The following is a 26,128-nucleotide window of genomic DNA, read 5'->3' on the forward strand; positions in this document are numbered from 1 at the left end:
ATATTGTAGCATTATGCCTTACAAAACCATATGTATTCCATTTTAATAATGACTGTAAAATGTTGAATATCATCAATGTATTGAGCTATAAAAAGCAATGAATAATTATATTTTTGCACTAAATCTATGGGAACAGAGATCAACTGAAACACCAATTCAGACCTGGCAAAACGGCATCCTTATTAGCACATAAAAATGAAAGGAATAAACTAAATTTTATATAATGTCTAAAAATGCGACGTCATTGGATATTAAAGTTGATAACTTCCATTTTTCACATGCTCCTGAGACAAATTATCTTTTGATCTTAAGGTAATGGCTTCATTTTCACTCTCCCCCAAATCATGAAATTCATTATCTCATGATCTTATGACAATGAGTCCCAAAAAACCCATAAGATGTTCTCAAGAAGCCACCATAGCAGGCTGTCATGCATCTGCAGTAAAACAGATTAGAAAGCCTGGTATTTGACGACCCTTTGCACAAAATATGAATGATTGTACTGCATTTTTTAAAAAGGTACAAGCAAAAAACAGAGATAAGGATAGAGACAGAGATTTTTTTTCTCTGCTTAAAGTTGGAACCATTCAGATTGCTTGCTTGTTGTGCATTTTTAGAAAACCATTTCTAGTCCACCATTGTTTTTTCAAAGTGCAAATTATTCAAGACCCTCTCGTCTAGATTTTCTTTTCTTGGCAGAGCAGGAATTAGCAGCTTGCATTTTTCTTAGTAAAGAGCACTGAAAGTTTGTTGAATGTTAGGATGTGTTGCCAACAAAAATCCAGCTTTTTTACGAGGAATTATGGGGTGAGCTACAAACTAACAGAGGCCTCAGTGCAGTAAGTCATAGTTTCATTCATATCTTTCCTCCATTCCATATGTCTTTTTGACTCTCTTGTGGCTGTGGCTGAACAGTGTCAGTACACTTAGGTCATCTTTGCCATTTGTCCAAGTAATCTAATCAGACACTTCCAAGATATCATAAAATAGCAAAAAGAAGCAAAGAGGGAGGAAGAATGATTTTAAAAAATGATGCATAACAGGAATGATTCAATTGAAATAACTACTTTTATTCTTTGCAGGCAAGCCAGTGAGTTGCTTGTATTACTCAGAGATATTAGCAGGGACTCAGTTATTCAAGGTCATCACTATCAAATCTCTTCAGCTTAGTAGGCTATTGCAACAGTTCCTAACTTAGTCCTGGGGGACCATGGTGTCTGCTGGCTATAGTACCAGCTGAGCTCTAAATCTCCAGCTCTAATTGATTACTTTAATTGATCTGCTTGCTTGTTTAGACTTTGAGTTACCTTTTTTCCTACTCCCTGTGCTTAAAAAATACCGCATTTCAAGCGTGGTGTTTCCAAGAACATCAGTATACAGAACGTTATGGAGCTTCTCTTCAATACACGTTTTTCTTAATTTTGTCTTAACATCTCATGCATCAGTCACTACAATAAAGAATTGTTTTTTTCTGTAGAGGTCCTATTACCAGAATTCAGAATTCAATGCTACATGTAAAATTCTGTAGCAAAGCTGGTGCAAAGCTGGTACCAATTACAAATCCTATTTGATGAAAAAAATGAATTTTACATGTTTGATGTTCATTTAAGGATACCACATATTAGAGTCAGTAAGGAATTATTAAGTGAGAGGTGAGGTTGTATTTTTATCACCTCCACCAATGATCTGCTCATTTCACAAGTCTGAAAACTGAAGATTTTGAGTCCTTGTGCAGGAGCATGTGCATGCAGACAATGATCATTATCTAAAGATTGGTTCATACTGAAAGACTTAAGGGGCCTTTCACATTAAGCTGAGCGGTGCTGTGACCAAGATAATGTGTAGGCTACATAACAATCAGCAGTACACTCAGCTAGCAATGGCCTTGTGCACCCCTGCAGTGGTCCAATTCAGATGCTCAAGCAGAAGGTTGATTTTAACACCAACAGAATGAAGAGTTAGGAAATTACACCACAGAACTACTCTTTTTAAAACAGCTGGGCTTTTAAACAATCAGTGCAATTCTGTTATTTTCTTTATTTTCTTTGCTGTTGCATATGATCAGTATACCATTTGTTCTGCCTTGCCGATTACCTCCAACAGCCTCAGCAAAGTCTCTTTAAAGTTTAAAGCTACAGGCCATGTACTGTATACCATCCCTATTTAGTATTTAGTTAGCAATATAATGAACCAAAAAGAAATAAATCGCTTCTAACACACAATAACAAAGAGAGCAGGAAAAGCTCACAAATGAAGAAGACTCATTTACAAAAACAAAAAGAGAACTGTCCAGAGAAGATTAAAAATATTTGACAGGAGCCTGTTAATTCCTTTGCGCATCAAACTAATTAGAGAAGAAAATAGCAGAAGGGAAAAAAAACAGTACAATAAAATCTGTAAAATAGTCTTTTGTTCTTGCTTACAGTGGTGCTGCACTCTAATTTTACTTGCAACGTTGCAATTTCAATTACAGTCACATCCACCTACAGGCTGAGTTTAAATTAAAATTCAGAATCTTCTGGCACATTTTCTGTTTGCTAATTTCTCAGGTACTTGTTAACCCAAGCTTCCAGGAAGAGCATATAAGAGAATACAACAATGGAAAAATTGAGTGACAACAGGTACACAGGACAAAACAATTTGATGTCAACATTTATATACCGTACTAATACTTATGATACAATATTCACTATAGACCTGAATACACATATTTTCAGGTCAGGGATCAAAACAAGTATTTGTTTTGAAGGGAATTCACTTTTTTAACTTGGTTTTCTTTTTATCTAAAGGAAAATAATGAATCACTGCCCCACATACTGGCTTAAATTCAGTAATACTTTTCTGTGAAACACTTCAAAACAACAAATGACTCCAGCGCATTATCCTTAAAGAGCATCCTTTACCACCACATTGATGTCTGCAGTACTCAGCCGGAATACAGATTTTAAATCCGCCTACTCTGATTTCCTACACAGATCATGCTTTGTTAATGACAACAGCTTTGATGTTAGGCATGTAAAAGACATATTCATAGTTAAAATGTTATATAGAGGTAATATATTTTTAAAGAAAAGGTCACAACCATTCAATGAAAATTCTATTTGATGCAGAGGCAATCAAGGATGATAGGAATAATATCCATTTGCTATTTTGCAAAGTCCTGCTTCATTGCTATTTATGTCTGCATCTGAACACATAATTCAACAATATTTTTGGATATCTGGTTTGATTTTTGGTTTTGATAGTCATGGAAGGGACCGAGACAAAGTATACCAAAAGGTACTGTCAAGGTCTCTTTTCCAGCATTCTAAGAATACTGCAGCAATATCCAAAAATTAAAAAAAGACAAGTATTGGCAAAATAAAGTTTTCAATAGTGTTATTTACTCATTTAGTAAGTGGAATAATCATTTGATAAACTATGCTTGAACAATGCTATAAAAGTTTATTTAACTCATATCCATACAACCCATTGGTAAATAACATACTGTAACTTTGTGAATATTAATGCAGGACATACTGTACCAAAGAGTGTGTATATTTATTTCTGCAACTCTGCTGATGACTAAATACACGGAGTGGGGGTACTTACTGCAGTTCTGCACTATTTTGCATAAAACGCAGGACTCTTTATTTTGCATTTTTCTAAGTTTAATAACATACAATAACAAATGTTACAAATAAGAGGATGGCATCTCATGCATCTAAAACATATGTTTGCTGGTACAGTAGCTGATTGATCTGAAAGTATTAAATCATCCATTTCTTCAAAAAGGCTAGGGCATCAGCTGGTTTGTAAGATGTTCCAGACGCCCACAACCCCTTCTGGAAAGATACCTGTGATACATTTTTATATGCACCTCTTAAAATCACTGTGTTCCTTATGGCTCATGAGGAAAAAACAGTTAACCAAACCATAAATAGACCAACATGAACATCCTTTGTATTGAAAAACTTAATTACCACTTCAAGCTTAAACCCATATAAACACAAGAAATTAACAGATTCATTGCTTCAAAAATGTAGACTTAAATAGTTCCTTTACTACAGAAGGAATAGTTTGTTTACAGATACTACTTTACAGATATGTGACTGTGATCTCAATCATGAGATGCTGAAGTCTTATAACAGGCTGAAATTTAAGATCTAATTAGTGTTTAGGGAAATGCTGACATTAGTAGGCTTGAATGGATTTTGTTGGCAATTTGACTTTACATCAACCTGCCAAAAAGGCAAAACGGGAATTAATACAGCATGGAGATTATCCCAGCCCTGGTTATTGCACAGAACATCTCTTGCTGTGGCTTGCTTGTTCCAATGACAGTTAATCAGATTTACAGCAGTTCAGCTTTTGACAGGATTTCATGACGATTTGGATTTCTTTCAATCTCTTATCTCCCACGTCTCATTACTTGGCATTCTGACAAGATTTTTTCTATCAGGTTTGTAATGCGTCTCACTTAACGTGTGACTTTTGTCAGCAAGCCCCCCCCCCAAAAAAAAACAACTGGGGCCATGTCAAATTGGGAGGAAAATAATAACTGTAATTTTAATGGTGAAAAATTTCCCAGGAGTGGACAATATTGCATTTTTGGTTACATGAAGAGATTTGAGAAACTATTATCCTCTCCAATTAAACGGTGCCTGCAATCAGTGAATCACACGTTTTGATTGAAAAAGGCAAAACAAATATTGCTTATGCAGGTGTCAGGGGTGAACGGAGCACCACACACTTAAGGTATTTTGTCGCATCATCTCAGTTTTAAAAAAATGATTCACACCTTGCAGCACTGCTCTCCACAATAATCCAAGATATCCATTTTGCAAATGACCTGTTTTCATAAAACACAAAGCTAGTCTTGTAAAATCCAACACAAACTCTGGACTTTGTTCTATCTGCCACTAAGAATAACCGATTGGGTTTGTGAAACCACCACCATCTTAATTTTCAAGGGCCCAAGAATGACAGTGCTGTGAACGTTGACCGCAACCACATTAGTATTAATCTTAATGTGAAGAAATAAAGGATTTGGGGCTTAAAATATTTTTTTTTCTGACCAACAACAAATGTTTGTATTTAGTGTTCTCAAAAAAATCATATTTAGATTTCTATATATTTCATTTATCAAATAAATCCTTTCAATCAATTTGTCTACAATGGCCATCTAAGATTATTAACAGTTAATAATTCAAAATTTAAATTTGACATTTGCAACATTTTCCTTCAAATGTTATGCTTAGTTATGGAAATTACACAAATTATCATCTGTACAAACAGTGAGACCTGGAAACTGAACCATAGTCTCAGTTAACTTTTGAGAATGCCCCACCCATTAGACATAAAAGACAAAATCATTGTGATACAAGACCACCCTTCTCCTTCTTTGATGTCTGAATGTTCCTGGGAGTCAACATCAATGTACTGTAACAGTCACATCTTTCATATAGAACTACAGTATTAGACTGAAACCATTTTGCTTTAGCCAGGCATAGTTTCTCTTTTGGGGTCAACCAGCCCAGCATTTCTACTGATTTGAAGCATTTTGTGCTTTAGTTTTGCAGGAAGTACTAGCAAGTTTGCTTTAGATGCAGGATGTTTGTAGATGTGTGTACTGTATATCATAATTTATTGTATATGCCTCATGTCAACCTTTATCCTCGTAAAAAAGTAAATAGGATGCAGTACATGCATCTGGGCTGTAGATGCAGTAGTTTACAGGTTTATGAAATAACTGAAATTTCAGGGATAATTACTGCACAGTTTTTGATAGTCTCCCCGACATAGAACCCACCCATTTAAGCAAAAAGAAGGTCAAAATCAACATCTGTAACAGAAATCCAAGGAAATATTATTAGACTACATTATGACAGTTGCAAAAAATAAAAGATACATTTTTTATGTATGTCTCCCAAATGCACACAGAGCCAAAATAAACTTTTTAGCGCAATAAACCATGAATCCACAAAGCATTCCTTCCATGTTTGATGACACTATAAATGACTAACTTTCTACAAGAAAGACAATAACACCAACATTATTCTTGGAAAATTGCTGTTATTCCACTCCAAAGTTCAGTAGCAAAACATTTGAGACAGTTATGTGACAAGGAGCAAAATCAAGTCCTTAGGGGACAGACATCTTTCCAACATTTACTCAAAAAAAGTAGCAGAAGACAAGAAAAAGCACCCTAACATGAACATATAATGCTCCCTGACAACTGTATGAACCACAAAGCATTTTTGATTTGCACAGTTTCTTACAATTCCATTCACATGCTTTAAAATACTTTGATGAAATGCCTAGGCCTTTTGTTTAGTACCATATTGTGCTTTGTGTGCAAAATATTATTTTTCAAGGCCAAGTGAAGTTGAAGAAAAGAAGCCTTAGCTGTCAAAAACCAAATCAAATACTGCTTTAAACACAGAGGTAAAAAACTTTTAAGGCTTAGGTATCAACCTACCTTGAATAGTTGAAGAGCCTGCTGTCCCAAAGGCTGTGTTCTCCCCGGGATCCAGAGTGGAAAAAGCAAGAATCTGTGCCATCAAAGCTGTTTAAACCATCCTCTGTGTTTTTGGAAGCATGGCTGTGGACTACATCAAGTAGGACGATGATTCCCATCGAGTGCGCAGCATCGACCAGCTCTTTCAGCTCCTCAGGATTGCCATAGCGGCTATGAGCAAGAACACAATTCAAAGGTCACTCAAAATGGAAGCGTTCTGCTGCCACAGATTATTTCAAGCAACTTTTGTGAGAGGGGAAAGGTGGGGGGGGGGAGCAAGCTGATAACTTATGGATTGCACTGTCATAGGTTTTTTTAAATAACTTGTATCCTTCACTTGCTTTTTTTAACTGTACTTCTCCGGATTCCTTCACAGGTTAACGACTTTCAATTTTAGGTTAAAATATGCACTTTCACTACGCGGGTAATCGTGAGGAATAGCAAGGCCAGCAGTGATGCTAAAAAAAATGCAATGAAAAACAATACAGTGTATCTATACAGCACCTTAAGGCACAGACTTTCCAGAATTGAGAAACTCAAAATGACAAAGTACAGAGGTACTGTACATTCAGAACTAATATCTATATATACTTCAGGGTCCAGCAAAAGAGTTTTTATGCAAAAAAAATGAATCAGACATTTCAGAGTTAGAGAACAATGTGGAAAGGAAAAATGTCTAGGTTAGTGATATTCTGTGGTCACCAGAGATTTATATACAATATATACCGTACCTGTGTGCATAGTGTATATAAAGTATATACTGGTGTGTAAAGGACTTTGAACTTTTGTCTTGTTCTGCTCTTTTTCTTTCTTTATGCAGAAATAATTCAATGGTGATTTCTACTAGAAATTGTAGCCATTTGAAGATTACAGATAATCTTATGAGAGATGATTTTTTATGAACAAAAGGCAGCCTTTTAGGTTAATTGATGAGTAGACAAGAGCAAATTATTCTATAAGACAAGGAATAATGAGTCAATTACATCGGAACAATTAATGTGATGGATAAGATTCTACAACACTTCATACTAACAGCTCATGTACAGTTTACTTTGAGGTTTCTATATACAGCACACATACATTACAAATACATGTACTATATACACATTCATAAAGTAAAAAAAAAAGACTCAAAAAAGTCTTAAAATATAATATATATATCCAATATCATTAATGTTTTTAATACTTTCACAATGTCCTCAGTTCGAGAAGATGGCAGTTTGAGGCATTGTGAAACACATTGCAAGGATCATAAACATGCAACAGTCTATAATTCAACATGGCCAAAACTGGAGATTTGTCAGTTTCCGTGGAGGTCTCATACTAAGGAGGAGGTCAGCCATTCACAAAGTTCTGAGTTAGTTGAATTTGTTGTCCACACATTTTTTTTCGCTAAGACATGATGTTCAATTAGTAGTGACTTAGGTTTCAAGCCAGAAAAGTATGTACCAGTTAAATAAGAAATGAATTGCTTCAGCTTGGAACAAATACAAGTGGAAGGGGACTTTTAATTAGGTATTCAAAATCCTGAAAGAAAGAAGTCAGGCAACCCCTGCAAGCATTTCAAGGTAGAGAGAAACTATAAGTGGAGGGCAGATGTGAAAACCATTCCTTTTCTTATAGGTTCTGAGCATGAGCATATGCAGGCAACAGAACTTCTTCGCTCACAGAAAAGGCTTGTCCAAATTTCCACTTTGGAACATATACAGTAAATGCTTAATATCTGCATCTATTAAAATATTAAACATCAGGGAGAGAGAAGTTTTAGGAACTTTTAACTTATTACCTTATACTGTACAGTATGTATGGTTTCCGATCAAACCAGCCTGCACTAAGGCTGATGATGAGGGTGAAACTGACAAAACAAGTAGTATTCGCCTACCAATATTTCACAGTGATGAGAAATGCACATTAGGTCTCATTAGAACTCACTCTTATCACTGTTCGCAGAGAACCACCATTTTCTGGTGATGGTTTCTAGTATTTATGTTAATGAATGCATGAAGCTCCTTAGGACAAATAAAGTCATACTGTCAAAGCATTTTTTATAAAACCTGCTTGGCTTGTTTTTCTAAAACCAATGGTCACATTTCCATGAACACTAACAAACATTGCTGATCATTAATGTGAAATTATACTGTATTTTCAATTAAATGAATGCTTGTTAACAGGGGGCTACAATATACCTGTCCTTCCCAAGAAGAAATAGAAATATTATACATTCTCTGCCAGTGCCTAGAAAGATGGAGATAAGCCCTATTTTATCAAGAGTTCCTTATGTATACCCTTCATGTAATTGTCTTCTGACGTCTGATCCTAACCAGCATTCATAATATCAGTTTTCCTGCAAACACAACATGCTGAGATAATATTACTCTGCTTTTCCGAGAATCTGGCCAGTAAGGTTTTAAATGGCTATGAATGATCAATCATGAGTGAAATTACTCTGTATGCATTACACTTTATCTATAAAATATTCTCTGGCAGGATATGGCTGCTGCTGCAAAGAAGCACATAAATAAACTGTTGACAAATCATCCATTTATTAAGCTAGGCTCCTCGCTGCTTTTACCAAGTGCGTTTTCAGCGTTATTTTTGGGACTACCTTTATCTAAGACGGCTTTCTTTCAGGATTAGCAGTAAATGTGTTTACAGGAAGATTACCACTCATGTCAGAGTCCTTCACAATGATTTAGTGTGCTAGCTGCTGCCCATGTATTTAAAATCTGGAAGAAAGACTCAAACAAGTGCCTTGTGGGAAAATGAAAAAATAAATCATTAAGATTTTGATACACATATGTTCATGAATGTATAGAAAATTAATTGAAAAGTGTGACTTTGCACTACTGAGCTTGATTTCTTCATCTCTGTTGTATATCCTTCTGAAGCCCTAATGAACCTTTAAACTATAATCACAATAAGGTTGTATTTGAAGATTAATGAGATATTTGAGAGTTAATAGATTTAAAATGCTGTATGAGAGTTAAGAGATCCACCACATCCCCCCATTTTCTAATCATTATATCCAATACAAGGTTTTAGGGGAGCTTGAGACTATCCCAGTTAGCAACAGGTACAGGGAAGGATACATCCTGAATGGGATGCCAGTCCATTGCAGAGGGAGAGACATTTTCACAGAGATAGAAATTGATCCTTTGACATAGCAAAAAAAAAATCAGGTACAAACCGATTATTTTTTAAATCTTTCATTACATTGGCTATGTATGCAATATGTACTGTATGTAGAGGTAATGGACAAAGAAATGAAAATACAGTTCCAGAATAAATAAGAGACACCAAGTAACAAAAGCAAGAGCTTCCTCACTGGTATAGTTCATGCATAAATAACATCCCAGCATACTTAGAGTAATGAATAAAATTGGTGTACAGGCTGGTTGTCTATAATTATGTTTAGCATGACAGCAAGAGGAGACCTCATTGATTTTGAGAGCTGCTTGGCAGACCAATACACCTCAACTTTCTGATATTTCACAAGCAACAGTGTCTAAGGTGATACAAGAATGGAAATCCAAGGGAGAGACATCATCAGCAAAGGGGGTTGAAGTATATACTTCAAAGGGCACCAGTGGTTGGATGTGCATAGTCTGAGATCATATTAATTTGAAGTATAAGGCGAGCAACTGCAGATCAATTGACTGCAAATTTAAACCCGAGGCACTCACAGCCAGTTTAATCAAAAACTGTCTACCGAGAACTTTGTAGAGAATGATGACTCATCACATCTGGCAATGCACGTTTATGAGTCCATTGGTGCACAGAGAACAAGCAATGGACAACTGAGCAGTGGAGAAATGAGCTACTATATGGTCAGATGAATCACCCTGAGCAAGAGATGAGTGTATGTGTAATGCCAGCCTAAAGACCTTTAAATCCCTGAATGGTACATGCCATTCATAGTGGGACAGAGTATAGAAATCTCAGGATTTGCATGCCACCTCAAATACAGGCTTATAGTGCTTGCGGCTGATGGCCCGGAGCCCTATTAAATAACTTTTAATAGGTAACACTTTAAATAGAGTTACAGTACTTACTGTACACATTTTCTTATAAACATGCCAAGGAGCTCCCTAAACCTGAGCAGCACTTTCTGGACTAGAACCTCTAATTCCTTCTATTTGCTGTTATTGCATAAAACATAACATTATGCTGACTTTTGAAATTCTGATTTGTACATCTCTACACAATGCAGTGCTAGTACTCTTAATTTTCAATATTAAGCAGCTTTTTTTAAAAGATGCTAAATAAATGAATACTAATAACAAGACAAACACCACTACCAAGAACAAAATGATATGCAGTCAAGATAATTTAGCCAAAGGTTCCAATGAACACTTCAATCTTCCAAGGAAAAGTAATAAATTCCCATACAAGTCCCCTCCCTCCAGCATGGACAGAAGGAAAAACTATGGCAATGACAGTGTGTGGCTTGGGGCTAAAGCTACCTTCAAGATTTTATAGAATATGTCTCTTTAAACCATATGATTGTCCACAACACAAGAGAAATCCATCAGAAACCTGGTAAAAATAAGATGAGATTTAATTTAATTTCATCTGTGAAATTTCAGATTTGTGTTTACAAGTGTTTATCAAATAGAATGACATTCACAGCAAATGGCTAAATCTCCTTTATAAGCATTTAGCTTGACCTCACCCTATATACTGTAAATAAACAGCACCCTAATCCATTAACTTGCCAAATGAAATGCAGAGAGAGTTCTATATTACAGAGTGACAAATGTTGCTTTTCAATTGATAAGAACTTAAAAAATAGAAAACACATCAACAGGTAGAATAATGCAGAAACCAAATTAAAGATCAAAATCAAATGTCTGCCTGGAACTTCAGCACAGTCAGATGCGTAATTACCAGTTACAAAACGCTTACCTGGAAGCAGCAAAGAAACTTGTGATTTGGTAACCAAAGCTGGCATAATATGCATGTTCCATTATAGCCATCATTTGAATACAGTTGTATCCTGCAAAACAAACATAAAACATGCTAATAATTACTTATGAATGACAGATCACTGGTTCTTCATACTGTACATAACCTTGAGCTTTCTGTTTTAGACTTAATTCATATAATAGCAGAGCTGTAGAAAACATGAAAAGCAACAAGACAACCTACAAACAACAATCACTGGTTCTCCATACATAATATAACTCCCAAAAAATTGGTTTGGAAGGTTAAATAGTATAATTTTATTTCTCAACATTTTGCTAGTAGCAAACTGCAAAGAATAAGGAAAATCAGTAGTCTTTGTAAACACAGCTCAGATGAGAAGTGACAGATTCAGGGCAGCATTCCTCAATGCAAACAGTTGGGGAAAACTGGAAATGTCTGGTCATACTTTTCCACATACTGTACATTACAGTATTGTGACTGATTTAATTTTTAGAAAACACTCAGACTGAGGGGGATATACTCCTTACAGACTGTCAGAGAAGACTTAAAAAGAAACATATGTGACTACCAGGATCAATAATGTAATTTTCAAAAAATAAAATGTATTGTACAGCCCTTCATACACAAAAAAGGTTAATTTTTCTTACTACTGTCTTCAATGTAGGTATACAGTAAATATGGAATTGGTGTGGGTGTGAAAAGTTATTCAAAAAGCAAACAGGTTTTCAGCTTCTTTTATTATCATATTCAAGTAACAAAGACCATTATAAAACCAATTAATATATTTCTAGATGACGCAAGAAAAAAGTACACAGTCTATAGTCAGAAACTTGGGAATCTCAAGTTTTAATGTACAAATTCTCCCAAGGACAATGTAATGTGGTCACAGCAGATCACACTTTCATTCCTCAACACATCAAACGTTTGGATACCATTCTGTATTAAAATCAGAACCATTCATGATAAAAAGTGTAGCATTGTTCTGATGTTAAGGTTGAATAGAAAAGCAGCATGCACAAGTTAAGTAGACATTTACTGTAGACACAGGCTGAATCAAAACATCAACTCTCTCTCTAATCACAGATCCAGTACTTGAAGACCTGTTCCCTTTTCTCTGAAACCCGTCATCAAATACTGCATTTGGGCTTTAAAAATGATGTCTATTTTAAAAAAAAATGTATTTGGGTATTACTGACAGACTGCACATAAACTTATGCAAGGGGATGGAGAGCATCTTTCTTGTTGTTCCCCTCAAGGTACTTATATACAGAAAGGGGAAAAAAGTTAATTGCTCCAACTTAAAAGAAACATTTTATCTGTTCATTTATTTGCTTAAGTGGCCATGCTGGGTTTGAGGCTAGTTTAGATGATTCCAAGATTACAGTCTAAATCCGTCATTACAGACCCCAATCTGCATGAGCCTTGGAACACCTCACCCAAATCAACATCAGCCACAGCAAGATAAAACTATAATTGGGGTCTGTGAAAGCAACTAATAATCATTAAAAAGAAGAGAGGATTATGAGCCATGATTAAATGCATTTTCTTGTAACACTTCTCCCACACTTTCACATATACCACGACTTGCTTGATTGCACATTTTGAGAGTCCTACTAATGACCTTGTATGTAGCTGACCTCAATTTTACCTGTGCAGCTTTGTAAGCATTACAATTACTGCATGCTTTCTTTCTGTTTAGGTTCATGTAATAAGATATTGACAATTTTAATTTGAAGAAGGTGTTTTTGTACCCTCAGATTGCTCATAGTCACACCAATATAATTGCAGTTAAAATGTTATTAAGCACAAGATTCTTTTATTTTCATATTTTTGTGATGCCATGAGAGTAGCTTTTATATTTCTCTTAAGAAATCTCCAAATGTATTTGCTGTTAATAGCAACAAATCCATCATGTGTTTAAGCAGGTACTGCAAACTCACTTTCATTTAACCTACATACTGTAGATACTCTCTTGTTCATCATACAGAATACCTTCTATGACTATTCTCCTAAGTACCTGCTTCTTAATTTTAATAGTCCCAAATCACTTAAAAAAAGCTTTTCCAACAGTACTGGTCATTGTGGGACACAAGCAATATCTGTCAACAAGTCATGTGCACACAGAGGCTTTCAAATCCCCTACACCTTTAAATGGAAGACAAAACACAGCCAATGTGAAAAACGCACTCTTTGACAGTTCTTTGAACCACACTTGAAGTCTCGGGTGTCTTTTCAGCAGACTATGTCTTTATTCTTTATCAGGCTTAAAAAGTTTTGCTTTGATAACCTGTGACAGAATTTCAAGGTGAAAATGAGTTCTCCTTTTGTTACTCGGCTGCTTCTGTTTCCTTCTTCAAGAAGCTCCATGAAATGAAATGCAGAAGAGATGCCAGGATACAGAATACCAGGGAACCTTGGAGCTTAGCTCATTTGAAGATCCTATACTGTGGGTTGCTTGAGCAAATACAGTTGTGTCTCTTGAACAGAATTGCTTCAATAAAGCTGCCTTTCCTTCTCTCACATCACATACAGTATAACCCTAAGAAAGACTTAATCTTTTTATCAACAGTGTTAGAGGACATCTGTGGTCTTTAATTCCATTAAAGAACCAGTTGCTGCTATAATATGTAAAAATCCATCAATTGCACTCTTGAGCAAACTATAAAGGAAACAGCATGAAAAAGTATGTGTACAAAGATGTATACTTTATAAACCACAATATTAATACACTAAATATATAATATACAGCATGCTGTTTCACCAAAAATGACAATATACTGTTTTTAATGTGGTTCGGTCCACATCCTCTGAACTGAATTGTGCACTCAGATATGGGTCCATTCACCACATAGAGGCCAATAAATCTCTTCAGTAAATGTGATTCCACACACATTTTCACATGTGCTCAATGGGATTAAGATCTGGGTACTGTAAACCCCTTGGACTGCATGAATTGACATGAGACATTTTTGTTTCAGTATGAACTATCATGCCACTTGAGGTGAGGGCACATACAACAGCCTTCTTTCACAAGGAAACCAAGGAAAAGTGGTCTACTACTAGTTCTCAAGAAGTATTGAACATACCTATTCAGGAAACTCCTATGATGCTAGATGGGTTGAGTCGCTCTTACAGAACATTTTATTTTTTGGTAGGACAAGGTTTTAATATTCATAGTCATGATATCAGCAGTTTCCATCACTGGTTCTGAATTTAATCCTAACAAAACCCTAAATTACTCAATTTGACAAAATACTGCCTTCATTAGATAAAATTAAATTAATCTTTGATGGTAGACATTCGTATTAAGGCCAAAAATGGGACCACCAGGACTAGGGTAAGTCACTCCTTGTGTAGCACAAAAATGTTAAAATAATTTTGAATACCAAAAGATAATATAAAGATATATACTGTACAATATTTACTATTAATTAATCAAGAATACAGTGGATAGTTTTCAAAATATTTTTGCAGGTTCACATGAATCTCTGTTACCCTATGCTGCCATATTACCTATAAAGTACTACTTGCAGAAGTGCTAAAATATTATGGCAAGAAATATCAGCTACATTATTTTAATTTTTGTCTTTACTTCTGACCTCTTAATTCTAAATATGAGGTATTTACAGTAAATACTTAGGTACCTTGAGGTACCAGCTTTTTAAAAGTTAAACAAAACTAGCACCTCTGGTAACAAACAATGCAATGATGTATGCTAAACTAAAAATGAAGTATTCATAGCAAATTTCAAATGTATGATGGCTGTGAATTTAGGCTTCTGAGACTGAAGCACAAGCTTTCTGTAATCTCAGTCAGAATCAATGCTATAACTGTTTCACCCAGCCCCATAAAAAGAGACACACAGAGCAAAGAAGGATTAAATGTCGGCACAAGTTCATAAATGAGTTTTACTATGGGATTAAAAATCCACGGCTGCAGGTCTATGAGTACGTTTAGCAGTTCTGAAAGATAATTGGGGTGACTACAGCATCCGCTAAAGGCAAAGACCTTAATCACACCAGCTTCTCTCACCTTCTGCCAGGCATATCAAAAGCTAGCGCATATTCCTCTTTAAAGCTGATGTTTGACTTCTGTTACGCTTTATTTAATAAAACTCTTCAGAATCCTAACACACATATCAGGCAAAACACTGCTGTGATGCTCTAACACTGCACACGGTTTCTATAACCCATGACACTGAGTTATACTTGAATTTTCCTTATCATTTTTATTATTCCTTTTTTTGTTTTTATCCAAACCAGTTTACAGTTGTGTTCATTTATATAGTTGTGTATTTCACCAGAGCAAATAAATAAAAAAAAATATTTACGTGTTAGAAAATCTTTTTCAAATCTATGTTACTTCCAACAACATGATAAATAGTATATTAAACAAAAGCTATGTTATAAAATTCATTGTTTTAACCTGTCAATGTTAAACTGTTAATGGGTTTAGCATTAAATTATCATTTAATGTGATTACATTTTTACAATTTAAAAAGCATTTATACTAAAAAACACCACAGCCTACTAAGCATTTTTAGCTTATGTAGTCTTTTTGATAAAACTTTTCTATAGTAATATGGAAACAAGGGATTATGATTATTAAAACTGATGCTTGCAAATTTCAGAATATTTTTAATTTGCCACAATCTTACTCCATCCAGGCATTGATATCAGTCTTAAAGAGGTGGAAAATACATTGTTAAGTGTTAATTGCTCAGGTGATTTAGATTACTGAAGTAAATGAACATTTAAAGGATACCTAAGGAGTTCTAATTATATTTACTGGCACCCCATTTGCACTGTTAATTAAAATCTATTGCTAACTCAACTGCTAACCGAAACCACTGCTACTCAGTTGGATGAATAGGTGTTCAATACACATCAAAAAGATATGAGTGATACAGAAGCATAGTTCAACATGAATTATTCAATTAAATTAGTGAACATATTTATCAAACTAAGAGTTTCATTTTTTGTTTTTTTGTCAAATATACTGTAGGTTAAGATTTCCTTTATATTTTGGTGTTAATACTCTGATCAACTATATTGATCACAGTTTATCGTTACTGACTGAGGGTTACTTGGGATCAAAGACAGTATTTTACAGCAGTGAAATTTTTTCTTCACATTAATTTAATGCAATTTGTTCATTTATAATTGAAGTACAGTACCTGTAAATGAATTATATTAATTATTTGCTTCAGGCAAAACTGATAGCCTTCTGTTCCATATTATTATGTGCCATCAGATCAGGAATCATGGCATTGAACCCAAGACAACTTTCTGATTTATTGGTAAAGTGAGGCTTTCTCATGAAATACACACAGCATAGAACAAGGTGTTGCATAGAAGCAACAGGCAATTTCAAAGCCTCATTACAACCGACTGAAAATATATTTATGACCAAATTCAAAACAGTGACATGTTTATCATTTTTCTCTTTCTTTTTATGCAAGTCTTTTTATGAATTTCTCTGTCCTAGTTAAGGGCTTTCAATTAATGAAACAGTCTTGTTGTTGCCATTGTGCTTTTTGTAATACAGAAAGATCCAAAGAACCCCCACACAGAACATAAAAAAATCTCAATACTGTAAATAATCCCTAGGATCTCAGAACACAACCATCACAGCTTGGTGTCACATAAGAAAAAGATGCATTTCCTACTGAGACAGCTATCCAACCATTATCTTAATACAAACTCACAAGGAAACTCATTTGCAGGAATTTGCACAAGAAGTGGGATTTTTTTTACCCACCCACAAATATATGGCTTGAATCTGAATTAAGTTCATTTTCCCTTCAAGGATGTTATATATACACAAGGACTATTTTAATGAGGACATTATTTGAACAAAATCTTGATGCAGTTATTCCTTCAGTTTCAAGTGGACAGAACACTGCATATCCCATTCAAATACTCTATACAAGGATTTCATGGGATTTAGTTCATGTGCACTCAGCTGCAGTGGCTGAAAAGGTGATTCTTAGACTACTGAATGAGGAGATGTAAAATGCTTTGTGATGCACAGTTAATTGGAACACCACAGCTCTCCATGTGTATTCTGCTTTCCTGAATGCTAACTTACCTAAATAATCACCTTAAGAAAGAAATGCTAAGGAAACAGCTCTTTTGGACAGTAGGACTTTCAGTGGCTTCTTCTTGAAATAATAACGTGGCTGTTTTGCGACTTAGAGACAAAGAAAATACATACTGTATTAGTCTTTTAGTCTTTGAAGGCAAAACGAGTCCAACTATATTGGCAGAACTATCTACAATTTGATCATTGGAAGCTCTCATCTGGAGATCTGTGAAAGAACATACAGTATTAAGATTCCCCATGATAAACATTTGCCTGAGCACATCTGTAAGGGTCTGTCCAAAGAAGGAAAAAGAAGACAACAATTAATTATTGAAAACAGTGCGTTAGCTCATTTCATCCCTTAAAAGCAACTGGAAATAACCAATGGACATCTTTGCTGATCCCTGATTGAAAGTAACCTAATTTCCTGGTACCCACAGACCATGGCTAAACATCTTATGTGAATAACACTTACCCTGCTGCCTTTCATAAGACAGACCATCACAATACATCCAGTATTATTAAACCCACTCCTACTGCACATTTGCCATAGTTCCAGAACTAACGGGTGTGTTTTCAGACTTGGGCGTCTATTATTTTGAGACTCTCTAGTTGTCGTCTTCCTGTATGGTTCTGAACCACCCACTCAAGCTGAATATGCCACTACGCAAGTTCTCCCTTTGTCACTTAGCATGGCAGGTCTTTTGTAGGAACATTAATTACATCAGAAGACTAAAGATCCTTTTGTTCATAACTCCTAACACACTTGTGTATTGATTTCAAAATCTTTTATCAAAAAAGCAAACATCAAATCTGTCATTTTTCATATAAACAAAGATGAAGTCCCAGCCACAGTAAGAACTTCAAAGAGTTTCTCAGAGTACAGCATTTATAGGTTTCCTTTCTACCACACACGCAAAAAGACAGTTATGTCAATAATTTTTTTTTATTGCAGATAAAACGGAAGTAGGCGTTCAGTTAAATATGTGCTTGCTTTCATCATTTATCTTTGTTCTCATATTTTCGGCTAATCTCAATGTTTAACATTTAATCATCTCATCTTTCAATATTCTGTCAATAATGTATTTCTTTTCCTAATGATGCAAGGATAGGAGATATACTTCTGTAACAGAGGCAGAGCTTGAAAATTGCTTTCAAGAGTGCACTGGTTTGCCATACTGCTAGGAATTCAGATTCTTAGCAGTGCAAGTAGAAAATAAATGGCCACAGAGAGGGATAACACATGCCCTTCTTATTTAAAAGTTAGTTTCAAGGACAAGGCAGAAATCTTACTACATTTCACATGAGAACATCATTTGTTTCCTTGATATGAATGTTTACATCTCATGCTATTAAGTTAAAGTACATCAAAAATTCCAGGAAGACAGTAATGATACACTAATGCATGTCCAGGAAATATATTAGAGCTGGATATCAAATCATAGGATTATACAGATATTGTAGCTCAGAGGAGAATAATACCATGAATTATTTGTACCCGAACTCTGAATCTTGATTAGCTACCATATTGCTGTTATTAAAAAGTAAAAGAAGTGCTGTTATTAGAAAGCAAAAGGAGCCTCTTGCTATCCATAAACCATGACCTTATGGCCAGACAGGTACACAGGTGCATGGATATGATGTTGTTAAAGATTTGTAGCCAAGTAGGATATTTGTGATGTTTATTAAAAGAGGGGAGCAGAGGTGGACTTCTTCTTGGTACGTTTATCAGGGAATGTCTGTGGTAACAAGGTCACACATGGAATCTTTCAACAATTTACTAAATTAAGTGGTTTAAGTCATTACAGCCATTTCGGGAACCTCTGGAGTTGCCAGCTATTGGTATTTTGTTTTCAGATAATCTCTAAACTGCACAAATCACCTGCTTAAGCATTCAAAACAATATTGTTTGTGGTGTTTAAAAACTACATTTCAAGGTAACTCATAAAACCTGCTAGACTGGGACTCTCCCAAAAAAGAATCTGCCCTTGTAGGGATGCAAGAAGACACAGCACAATTCAGTGTAGTTCATAAATTAGGTGCAGTTTAGAGATTACCATCTAGACTGTGGCTCTCAGGACCAGGGTTGACCTGGCTTAGTGCTTTCTGTTTTTTTTTTGTACAACTTGAATAGCCAATTGAACAATTAACCTAATTATTTTCCTAGGCACATACAGAATGGTACCTGTAGCCCTGAACAGTTGATTTCTCAAAACATTCAAGTCATTAAAGATGAATAAAACTCTTTGGAGACATGGTTAATTAAATTATTTAATTAGATTATTGAACTATGTAGCCATGTTCAGGAGGAACAAAAACCAGGAGACACTCAGCCGCCTGTAGGTACTGCGTTTGAGGCCACTCATTTAAATAAAAATGGTTTAACGTATTCTTTTAAAAAAGAGTCACATAAGAAAACATCTGAAGCAGCTGTCAGCACCATATCTTTCATACTATCTTTCATACTTTATCCACTGAAATGTATAGACTCCGAGGGGGTGTACATTGTTATAGAAATAAACAAGCTCTAGCCGTAATTGAAAGTCATCTTGCCTCATATAAATAGCAGAGCTCAGATGTTTGGGTACACATTACCATCTTCGTTGTCACAAACCAGGAAGTGTGAAAAGGGTTTATTGGCAGCAAAGGGACAATTGGCGCATTAGCTACCTCGGCAGCCAATGCTGTTGTCACAGAGATGCCATCAAATCAGCAACTTGTCAGTTTCCACAAGGCGCCTAGCCTAACATGAGAGAATCACTGACTGCCTCACACCCACTTTTTAATTACTGCTCCATTCACGTCTTTGGCTTCTGTCAGTGATATTAGACTTTAAAAAGAATAACAAAGGAGGATCTGTTAAATAAACACGGACGGGTTTTCATAATATGCATGTCATCTTTTATTTAGTTGACATTTCTAGAGCATATCTGGGTTAACAACTGAAATTTGAACATCTGACTTTGAACAGAAAATCAGGATAAGCATTTGGCATCATTCAGAGCTCATCTTGCAGGTCCGACTCCCTAATGCCTATTATGGCCCAACTCTGTGAAAGGCCTTTCTGTACAGACACTACTGATGAAGAATTAAACATTTTAAACCCTGTATAAAGACTTTTTAAATGAAGCATGCCTGATTTATATGGACTGGTACAGTATGTGATTTACTTGACTAGTTACAAAGCGGTGCTTCATCGAGACTGAATACTTGAATACTGGGCAAAAACTACATTTTTCTTCAGGATCCAATACTGTCTCCTATAGTATTTCCTAAAGGGAAATATATTCAGTTGATCTTGGAGAAAGATAAAACTTTATATCATATAAATCATATATATCATACTTAATACATATATTTAGGTTAGACCAGTACTCCCACATACAGTACTTACTCTAACAGAGCAAAGAAAGCAAACCTTATACTTAATGCAAACAAAGTCTATAGAAAATTTCTTCATGCTAGCAAAGTGGATAAGGGTATTCAGTAAGCAAATGAAACTAGCAATAAAAATGTTCAAGTGCCCATCCAATAAGAGCCACCAAGTTTAAGCATAATTGAATCTATAATTCAAACAATGCTTCTGTCAACAGAAAATATTTAAAGCGTATTTTCAACTCAACAGGTCCACCACAAGCATGGCTGCAGGGCACCCCCTGGGAAGTCTGTAATGAACCTCAAGAGTCCTTTGGCTGAAAAGCGCTGTTCCAGTAGGGGAAGATCAATTAAGATACAGTTTCTCAATATTTAAAGTTCACAACTTTATGTATATGAAGATCATGGGTGGTATCAGGTGGGTTAAAAAAAAATTCCAACTGGTACATAGGTAGAGAAACATGTTCACACACACCATTCTCCTTGGCTTCCTGAGGGCTTATATTTATTCACTGAGAGCTGTATTAATTTCCAATCTGCCATCAAATGCTGAACGCTGACACTACAAATAGTGAAGACCTCATCCATTCTGCAACACTGAGAAAACGCTGTAGTGGCCAGCTGAGACTATCAGGGATTTTTTAAAGATAAATAATTGGTCATTCCAAACAAAAAGACAAGAGATCTCCATCTATACCGTCTCTGAGTTTGAGATCTCCAAAACACAAGATTTTCAGAGTGGACACTGAAAACATAAAAAATAAAATAAACAAATAATTATTTCACAATATTTTAAACATTTGAATAATAATTGAAAATTAATAGATCATTAAAATCATTATTCTTATAAAATCTAATAAAATCTTCTTGTGCCCAGGAAGTCAAAGGTGTTTCTGGTTATGTGCAGTCAGTTATACAGTACATCACCACTTGGGGAATCACAGATATACATGTATTTGACATTTTATGTATACAGTGTATACAGTATATAAATAGTGTCCAAGCTTACAAAATATTTCATTCCTTAAATGAGGACACAGAGATATCAGCAAGTTCAAACAGGTAAAATCTTATTCTGGCTAATTGTTATAGAGCACCTTCTTCAATAACAACAAAAAAATAATTATGGAGTGTCACATTAACAATGCATATGATTTTCTTGGTTTGTAATTTGTCATAATTTGTCACGGCACTTCAGGCTTCCTAAGGGAGCTATATTGTGTAAATCTGCTGTGAAGAAGCTTCTGATGGTTTTAAATGCTTCCATTAAAAGATGTAGCTACCGTGGGAGAAGGCATTACTTCACTGTGGAATCCACATTCTTAAGCCTATTAATACCTGACTAGGAAGAATGAATTAGCAGAAGCCCTAGTCTTTTACTTTAATGCATTGTGCCTGAGGCTCACTGGGGTCATACTCACTTATACATCTAACACTTTGTGAGATTTTTTCTGTATTTTAGCCAGCCTAAAATAGTGGATCTTCAGGAGTTCTATACATAATACTAGAGAGGTAATAAAAGAAACATTACCATCATATAAATTCCCCTGTGATTACATTATTTTTTCTGCTTACCCACCATCAAATAATCATTTACTTAACTTATCACAGTTACCATATTTTCTGGTTCTTTAGTACCCAAAAGTGTCCGATTAAAAGGTGAAATACTGTACAGTAACTTCACAGGCCTACAGGGTCTCTTGAACTGTAGTTTATTCTGGCTCCTGTATCCAGGCCAAGCGATGGAGGTCATTGTAGTTTAACCTTCCAGCACCCATGGTATTCATTTATACAGCTCATTCGTAAAGGAGACATTAGGTAAAAATATATTGTTTCAGAAAACAACGCTCATTGGGGGCTTGACTTCTCGGTGTTTTGGAAAGGAATCCAGAGCTATATTCAATTTTATACGCTGTAATCCCAACTCCTATCCTTTGCTAATGCATTAAATATACTAAGAAGATAAGGCCCTGACCAGGTCTAGACTTGTGGCATACAACATACAGTATGCATACACGTTTAGAATTGGCATAAGATTGTCTCTATCTTGCCACCACGAAAATGTCAACATCAGATGCACAAGCTCTGTGAATGTTGAGAACTTAAGGGAAACATTGAGTAAACAGCCTTTTGATTTGAAAGCAGCAGGAATTAGAGTAAAAGAAAATGACATGCTATGTTGGTCATAATAATGCAAAAAAAATTACAGACGGAAATATTAAGACATTTACTGTATTATGGCGACTCCCTGCAGAATGACTCCAGAATGTAACAGTGTAAAACCACCAAAATTTGACGGGAAGACTGTAAACACTCACAGGGTCTGCTGTGGAACCGATGGAATAATCAAACTTGCATCATATTAATCTGTCTCCCTGCAGATTCTGGTTTGGTTTCTGCACTTCTGCCTAATGAACTTTGCTGCTTACTTAAACGTTAAGTGGACAGTACATGACCAATGTTTTATGTATTGTTCTTTTATTATATTGTCTTATTCTGTGATTTCAATTAGATCTATATTTGTTTGACTGTGATTAAAAAATAAATTGTTCTACACTGGCATATACTGTAATTGTGGAAATTATAACAATTCCTGTTTAAGCTGTGGTAATTACTGTAATACTACCATTAAATATAACAGTTTTAGATGCAGACAATTTAAACTACATGTGTAACTGTTACATCAATTTAATTTGATACATAATATTTAATTTGTTCTTGTGAAAATGAGATAATTCAGTGATTAGTAATATTGTCCATTTGCACACAGCAATACAAATTATTATTTACAAAATAAATATACTGTATTTGCTGTTATACACACATACTCCCACACAGATGCCCTACAAACAGCGAGCCAAGAAGATATTATTCCATAAACTGGATTATGTAACGTTTTTCTTATCTGCAAATATCTTGAGAGCTTGGCTTTGCCTACAATCTGTTTGTGTTTTTACCATTTTAGGATTCCTTAAAACATGTTTGTCTTCAGTACGAACCAGTTGTGACACAAAAGGAACCACGGCTTAAGAGATGAATGAAGGCATAAGAAGCTTAAAGCTTCATTGGGTCAAGCCACAACAGCACAATTTGTCAAAAAGGAAACTGAAGAAAAAAAGTAGAGGAAAATTTGAATGTATTACACATACAGTAAATACTGTACTTTCATGCAATAACCATCGCTGATATAATCGAGAGTTAGAATATACAAGTTATGTGCATCAAGATTTTACTCAAAGCTTACAGTTTTGTTTTCAAGTGAGTGTTTTCAACTACTGTATTGACTTTTGACTATATTAATAAAGCTTTATATTGGTGAAAAGAGACTAAGCATGTCATTTATCACGCTTTCATTTACATTTGTCACAACCTACAATAATTTGATCACAACTGAAATCAAACTAAAAAAGACCAGAGAATATGATTTGTTGAAGTATCTAATCCATTGCATTTACCCATCAAGCACCCAATTCGCTGGGTGTTCGCCATCATTAACATGTGTTCCTCTATACACTGTACCATAAATTCTATCAGGATTAAAATAAAAAAAGTAAATTTCAATGGAAAAAACACAGTTGTGCTTCACTTCTTTAACAAGTCATTCTTTAACAATACAAATTAACCTTTCCTAAGTAGCATATATTATTTCATGGTTCAGGTGGGTAGCTGCGTCAGCATGCGTAGGCTGCAAAGGAACAAGTAATAGGTTTATTCCATGCTGAAAAAAACCTCTGACGGCCACGACCACACTAATCTCTCCGTCTGTGTTCTCAAAGACGGTTTTCCGAACTCATACATCAGAAAGACCACCGAAACTAAAATTATTCTGCAGTTAGGATCACACATTCTCCCTTCCCTTAACGACAGATTACTGTTCTTTTAAATTTTCTCCATTCATTGGAAGTTTCATTTCACACCTCTCTGCACCCATTCTGACTTCACACCTCTTGATTGGTATCTCTTTCTGTCCCCTGCTCCCGCCTCTCACTCCTCCTACCTCCCAACCTTTGTTCTCCCGCTACTTTACCTTTGCCTACTGCCCTGTCTCTCTCACACCTGAAGAAGGCTCCACGGCCGAAACGTTGTGTTCTCTTTCTTCTTTTTTTCAGCATGGAATAAACCTATTACTTGTTCCTATATTATTTCATGTTTCTACAAAAGCTCTGAAATTTAAGAGGAATACTGTATGAATTCAACAATACCTATAGTCATCTTCAAAATGAAGGCGAATAAACGAAAATTTGGAATAAACAGATTAAATATGTTTAAAACATGTTGTGCATATGTATCAGACAATTGTTAAAGCTAGATCTGCAAACAAAAAACAAATAAAAATATTCCAAGTGTTGTACATTATCTGGAACAGTGCTCCATTTACCAGTGACTTAGCAATCAGTAAAACTTAGTATCAGTAAAACTTAGTAATGCTTTAATCCCACACAAGACAATAAGGGTGTTATACATCTTTAGACCTCAGGGCACTTCTGTAAGGATGCCAGAATTCACAGGGCGGTACAGTGCATTACTACAATATGTTTTATTGTGGATGGGCACCTAGAGAACAAACTGGAAATATTAATGTATCTTTGCCTACTCTGTTCTGAAACATCAGCATATTTGCCACCATACACACTAAATATAATCCCAGACAACCTTTTCTATAGCCTAAAATTTGGTGTTCAGGATAAGGACACAAATAGCACAAAGAATATATACTGTAAGCACACCAACAGGAGATTGTACATTCTGATCTCCAATTGTCTGAGAATGTCACCCACTCTTTCTAAAAGAATGGCAAAATCAAACAAAAGATATTGCTATCTGCTTTCTTAAAGGAACCATGAGTCAAAATTCAAAACAGATAAAGATGCTTCTTTAAAATCAGGAGAGAACTCCAATGAAAAGAAGCCTTATAATTTATGTCTCTGCCTACTGCTGACTTCACTAAAAGCCACTAAAAAGTTCAGAAGTCCAAAGTCTTTAGAATGCAATGGAACAAACAGAGGTTTAAGTGGAATCAACTATACTACTGTATAGAGGATGGATACAACTATAATGCAGTTACAAAATCATTGGATTGATTGTGAAATACACCTTATGGGTTTTCACCTCTGATGGAGTCTGCTAGCAGAATCTGCATGTTAATCTGTACCCATACAGGGGTAGGAGCTGTGAACTCCTGCTGAATTCACATGCTCAACTCTAACCTTCATGCTTGCTGTAGCCCAGGAGCTTCTCCCTCCC

The 26,128-nt window shown here is 35.3% G+C and overlaps 1 protein-coding gene across 1 annotated transcript in view; it reads right to left on the reverse strand.

Moving 5' to 3' along the window:
- Positions 1–26,128, reverse strand: part of gbe1a (glucan (1,4-alpha-), branching enzyme 1a) — a 379,113-nt gene that overhangs the window by 230,672 nt on the left and 122,313 nt on the right. The window contains exons 6-7 of the mRNA XM_015341997.2: positions 11,405–11,495; positions 6,461–6,670 (exon numbers count right to left, since the gene is read on the reverse strand). Of these exons, the coding sequence (XP_015197483.1) occupies positions 6,461–6,670; positions 11,405–11,495 (301 nt within the window). The remainder of the gene's footprint in view (positions 1–6,460; positions 6,671–11,404; positions 11,496–26,128) is intronic.

The sequence above is a fragment of the Lepisosteus oculatus genome, chromosome 5, assembly GCF_040954835.1.
Source record: "Lepisosteus oculatus isolate fLepOcu1 chromosome 5, fLepOcu1.hap2, whole genome shotgun sequence".
Lineage (NCBI taxonomy): Eukaryota > Metazoa > Chordata > Actinopteri > Semionotiformes > Lepisosteidae > Lepisosteus > Lepisosteus oculatus.